This window comes from Cicer arietinum, chromosome 4 (assembly GCF_000331145.2).
Source record: "Cicer arietinum cultivar CDC Frontier isolate Library 1 chromosome 4, Cicar.CDCFrontier_v2.0, whole genome shotgun sequence".
In the NCBI taxonomy this organism is placed as follows: Eukaryota; Viridiplantae; Streptophyta; class Magnoliopsida; order Fabales; family Fabaceae; genus Cicer; species Cicer arietinum.
Window position 1 is genome coordinate 55723436 of NC_021163.2, and position 6000 is coordinate 55729435.

The 6000-nt window shown below is 29.7% G+C and overlaps 1 protein-coding gene across 2 annotated transcripts; it reads left to right on the top strand.

Moving 5' to 3' along the window:
• Nucleotides 1-1099: 1099 nt before the first annotated feature.
• LOC101500438 (uncharacterized) lies at nt 1100-4536 on the top strand. 2 transcript variants are annotated; one of them, XM_004498241.4, is made up of 5 exons: nt 1100-1209; nt 1453-1623; nt 2562-2820; nt 2976-3170; nt 3715-4536. In XM_004498241.4, the coding sequence occupies exons 2-5, from the start codon at nt 1532-1534 to the stop codon at nt 4108-4110; spliced, it is 942 nt and encodes a 313-aa protein (XP_004498298.1). In that variant the 5' UTR covers nt 1100-1209; nt 1453-1531; the 3' UTR covers nt 4111-4536. The 2 variants fall into 2 exon arrangements, with proteins under 2 accessions (XP_004498298.1, XP_004498299.1); XM_004498242.4 differs by having other exon boundaries at nt 1103-1205.
• Nucleotides 4537-6000: the final 1464 nt, after the last annotated feature.

Genomic DNA, 6000 nt, shown 5'->3' on the forward strand with positions numbered 1-6000 from the left:
ATGCGGCCCTCTCAAAGAGTGACCTCCCTTCTTTTCAAAGAAATAAAAAATAAAAATATAAAATAAAATCGACATTTAAAAAGTTGAAGTCCTTTATAAAGTCGTGTTTTCAAAATTCGACCTCTTTCTAGTGTTAAGATATATTGATATTTAAATTTGAAAGTGGGATAGATTGGTGTTTTTTTTTTTCAAAAAAGAATCATTTAAATAAAAATCCTACTTTTTTGTCTACAAAATAATAAAAATAAATAAAAGAGAGTCATTATTTTGTTGTCTTTGGAGAAAAAAAAAGATGATTTTACTATAATTAAATTTCTCTAAAAATAAATTAGAAGAAAGAAGTATGGCTTCTTACAAACCTTATTTTGAAAAGGAGAAATAATAAGGAATGAAAAAAATATAATAATGACTAAAATTGGTCAAAAATAAAATAACACAACCGATCATAACGAATAGTGTAGTAAAAAGATAAATCTATACAACGTCGTAAGATATGGCAAGTAACACATTCAACAATAAACATGTTTTTACAAAATAATAGAAGGACAACCTTTCACCTTGTCCAAGAACAAATGACATTAATCAAAATTTCCATATAAGAAACTACACCATAGAATTTAAATCCCTGTACATAGATTATATCTAACCACTTCAAGAGGATAGAAAAGAAAGGACAGGATAACTTGAGATATAGAGAAATTAATGGAGAGGTTCGGGTTATATATGAAGAAAAAGAAATGATGAAATAAGAGAGATAGAAATATAAATTCTTAAAAAGTTTTTATTTTTTTTATTAAATAACGCAGCAGATTTTGATAAAACAATTGTATGCATACAATTTTAACCTCATAAAATTTTAGGCGTCGTCTTTTCAAAAAGGAATAAATTTAGTTTTTAACTAGTGTTTTTTTAGACAAATAAATAAATGATTTAATTGTAATTTTAACTTACTTATTTTTATTAATTTATATAATTTGTTTTTTGTTGATTTTTTAAATAGAAAATAAATTATGTGAATTGCTAATAATAAAAAAATTAAAATTACAACTAAATATAAATAAATAAATAGAAAATATATATTATGAGTTATTAGGTAGATTAGACTTAATATTCTCAATATATATATATACGTATGATGGTGTGAATCTAACAAAATATTGAAGAACACTTTCTTGAGAAGCCAACCAAATTGTGTCCAACTCCCTGTAAGTAAGTGGGCAAATATTGAAGAAGAGAGAATTTTATTTTTCAACTTTTTTTTTTCTTTTAAGTATTTGGTGATAATAATAATTCAATATAACCATGAAATGTTTTCTCATTCTATTATTATGAAATAAACCACCAAATTCATCCATGGCTTTATAAAAAATTTGGAGACGAATTTCATAAAAAAAATAAAAAAATAAAAAAATTGCATATTGATTGCAACTCCGTTACCTGATGTCATTTTAGCTGGCGACGTGAAACACTAAACGCCCTGCCGGAGTTGGAACCGACGACTGCAAAAGTGTTGAACGCCGGTGAGAGAGAGATGGGTAAGAAGGAGAAGGCTAAAGAACGGAGAGAAAAGAGACTTCAAGAGATACAACTTCTTAGGTCAATTCCTTATTCTCATCATCAAAGGTATCAATCAATTTCCCATCTATTTATTCATTTTGCTAAATTCACTTTTTGTTCCTGAAAACCCCTTTTTTGGATTTTGAAACCTACAAATTCACCAACAACACCATTCAGTTTTCAAAATTGGGCGGATACAATCACTAGAGTGAGGAAGTTTCACTGTCACATGTATCCCATTATCGAGCGATGCTTGAAAATTACTCAAAACATACTTTGCCACCTTTAAGTAGAAGTTGAGAGTCATATGCGTCATTGCGACTGAGATAGTGACTTAATTGTTGTTATTTTTTGTACTACACCTCAAATAAGTGTATCCAAAATAAAACTTGTTTTTCTTCACCGCACCTTAGACCCTTAGACACATCTATAGGGGGTTATAATATGTCAAACCAATGATGATTAATGATGGGGTTAAAGACATGAATTTTAACTACAACATGTTTATTTTTTCGGTAGTAGATACATCAATGAAGGTGAAAAAACTATCATATGTATATCGATGTCGGTGATCTATGTTTTTTACATTAGCAGTGTTGATGTGTCGGAGTTTGTGCTTCATAGATTATACTATTGAGCTTTGACTTACCGAAAGTGACACTGATAGCAAGATATGTAGGTGGTGAGATTTTGTTGTGTGTCGTTAAGGGAACAATTTTCTTGTGATAGATAGATAAATGGATGTTGTGTGCTACTATTTAAAATCAAATTCCCTTGTATGAGATTTTCAGTTTTCAAAATCAATTCTCTAGTGGACTGGCTAGTGGGTAGAATTGATTCTGAGAGAAGTGAATTTTTTTGGTTCACCAAATACAAATGATTTTTTCAGTATCGATTCTACCAAATTATAAAAGAAACAGATCATAAGCCTTAGCCTGTAATCATGCATAGTTTATAGTTTATGGAATTGTAGAACACTCTTATCCAATTTTGAGTATATGTAGGTGGTGGTCAAAGGAAACTATTGCAGTGGTTACCGGTGGAAATAGAGGAATCGGGTTTGAGATTTGCAGACAGCTTGCTGCTCATGGATTGACTGTTATATTGACATCAAGAGATGCTACTGCTGGTGGTGAATCAATTAAGGTTTTGCAAGAAGGTGGTTTGGATGTGGTTTATCATCAACTCGACGTAATCGACAATTCATCCATCAACCACTTTGTTGAGTGGTTGCATGAAAATTATGGTGGTTTAGATATTCTGGTTAGTTTCTTAAATATCCTTTATTCCTTGTGCTATTGCTAACATGGAATTAAACACAGAAGATAATTAATTAAATTTTACTAGGAAGCATGTAGATTTTGGTTTAACACATTTTAATGTTATTTTATGCTTCTAACCATTATCATTAATGTCAGGTAAACAATGCTGGTGTTAATTTCAATCTTGGGTCTGATAACTCTGTTGAAAATGCTCGCAAGGTTATCGAAATAAATTATTATGGCACCAAAAATTTGACTGAATCTCTTATTCCATTGATGAAACCATCCATTGTTGGTGCTCGAATTGTAAATGTAAGCTCGCGTCTAGGTCGAATAAATGGAAGACGGAATGTAAGTAATTTTTTTTTACTCTATTTGCAAAATAAATTGTATTCATATAATGAGTAAACAATGTTTTAAAAAAATAATAATTGATTTATGGTTCTTTCCCTTGTGAGTACTTTCAACATTCTTTCACTGTCTTCTTTTTGGGGCTAAACTAAACAATGTTTTCACTCTTCAATGTTCTTGTTCTAAAACATAAAAATATGCAAAAACATTCCTTTTGGTATTATCCCCAAAAATTGCTTTCTGAAATAAATTACTCAATATGGTGAAGTAGGAGGTTACATAAGTTGTAGTCTGAATTGCATATATTCTGGCAAAATTCCAATGTTAAAAATTGTATACTTTTATATAAAATATAAATAAAATGAAAAATCCTTTGAAATGTTGCAATTCTTTCTAGCATTCTCTAGTGATGTATTTTTTAAACAGCTCACTAAAACATACACTGTGCTAAAATGTTTCCACTGGTAGGCTTTAATTGCACCATGTTCTGCGCTATATGACTTCTGCAAATTGTAAAACTGATAATGTGTTGTTTGAGTGACAGAGAATCAGCAATATAGCATTGAGGGAGCAACTGAGTGATGTGGATTGCCTTTCAGAGGAACTCATCGATGGAACTCTATCGGCATTTTTACAACAAGTAGAAGATGGAAGTTGGGCATCAGGTGGGTGGCCTCAAATATATACTGATTACTCAGTGTCGAAACTTGCTGTTAATGCTTATACAAGGCTTACGGCAAGGAAGCTTTCTGAGCGACCAGAAGGGCAGAAGATTTATATTAACTGCTATTGTCCGGGTTGGGTGAAGACAGCTTTAACAGGTTTTGCAGGGAATAATAGTGTTGAGGAAGGAGCTGATAGTGGAGTATGGCTTGCCCTGCTTCTTGACCAAACAGTCATGGGAAAGTTTTTCGCTGAGAGACGGGAGATCAACTTTTAAGTTGTTTTTTCGTTTTTTGTTTGGGTCCTTTGACTGAGAGGAAGTAAAGTCTGGCCAATGATTGTTTCAGCTAGAGTTCAAACTCGACACTCCTAAACGATTTGCCTTTCACTGAAACTCATTAACCAATTTAGTCCAACCACTTGGTTAAGTTTTCCGTTTGTATTAGAAGAATTGAATTGCAACCAACATTTACGAATTTTGGAGGAATTAATAGTGTTGTCAAAATGCCGTTATCAATAGTGCCATGGGCTGCAACACCTATTGTAATTGTTGTGTTTCCACCATAGGTCACAACGCCATATTTATTTCGATAATAAGGTAAAGAAAGAAGTATGTAAATATGACTGTTGACCTTTCAGAATAAAAGTTTCTTTTTGTACCATATAACTATCAGTGATAAGCTAATTATTTGGATTTTTATGATTTACAAGTTGTAACAGGCAAATAGCAATTTTACTATTGACTATTGACACATAATTGTATTTTGGTTAGAAATTATTAATCTGTATCAACTACTATATCTTTGATGGGTATTTTTTAAGGGAATGAATAAAAAATGATTGCTCTTTGCTAGAACAAAATAAGTGTTGTTAGTTGAAGAATAGGAAAACTATAAATGATTGAGATGGCCTCACCAGATATCCAAAGCAGCACAAATGGAAAATTTGCATAAAACTATTTGGATACTTGGAAAACGAAGGAGACAAAAAGGACAATAATAAAGGGAAATGAAGAGCATTCTTAGAGTTTGAAAAAGAGCAAAGTAATTAGTGATGATTTGTACCTATGGGAAGAGCATGAGGATTGAGGAGACATTTTAAAATACGCCAATGAGTAAGAGGTTAGTGGCAGGATATTGGTTTGAAAATAAAAGTTTGAATTGGATGCCTTATTTATTTTTTTGAAATGATTTATTATTTTGCAAAAGGTATACCAAGATGATATTTTATTTTACAAAACAAATGTGATTTATACTGTGATCACCTTCATTGAATGTATCAATATTTAAAAATTATTGGTAATTCTAACAATTGTCAACAATATTATTAGAATTAATAGTTAATGATTCTCTTCGTTTTTATAAATAACTGATTTATATTGATTCGATACGTAATATATATTTATTTTCTTTTATTTTTATCGAACCAATATCATTTAAGATACTAATTCAATCATAAAATTAAAGATAATCATTAACATCTATTTTTAAGAGACGACGTCTGTTATAATCTTTATCGTTGAAATTTTAAAAGTTTTTTAAATACTAATCTATGAACCACATTATAATCTACAACAAAGTTCATTTTCTAACGCACTTTAAATGAAAAAGAATCACATTGAAATCAAAGATAAAAAAAATAAGGGACAAATTAAAAGTTTTAAAAATTAAATGATGAAACTCAAACTAAAAAACAATTTAAGAGATCAAGGCTTTATTTGACAATATCAAACGGTTAGTTTATAATCTATATACAAATCGATCAAATTAGAGTAGTTTGACAATCATCAATCTCACAAGTTTATTGTATTCTTTTCACGAATTTATAATTTTTTTGTTAAATACTACATTAAGTTAAATACAATCTTCATATTTATGAGCTTGTTCATCCATAAATTTTACTAAATACAAACTTATCTGTCATTTTTCCTCCACTACATTTTTCATAAGAGTCCAAAATGTATTTTAGCCGAGTAAAAAAGCAGTTTAAAAAAATTACTAAGAAATTTAATATGTCAAGACACATGTTTTAATTCGTATTATCCCCGATTCTTCCACGCTTTTAAAATTATATATATCTATATATATATATATATATATATATATATATATATATATATATATATATTAATTACTATTTTTTACAGTAAAATAAAAACTCGCTATCT

Excerpts from the sequence above, each read along its gene's own strand:
- LOC101500438 (XM_004498241.4), top strand. The coding sequence starts at position 1,532 with ATGGGTAAGAAGGAGAAGGCTAAAGAACGGAGAGAAAAGAGACTTCAA. Across the intron at positions 2,821-2,975 it reads ATGGTGGTTTAGATATTCTG|GTAAACAATGCTGGTGTTAA; the intron begins GTTAGTTTCTTA and ends CATTAATGTCAG. Across the intron at positions 3,171-3,714 it reads GAATAAATGGAAGACGGAAT|AGAATCAGCAATATAGCATT; the intron begins GTAAGTAATTTT and ends TTTGAGTGACAG.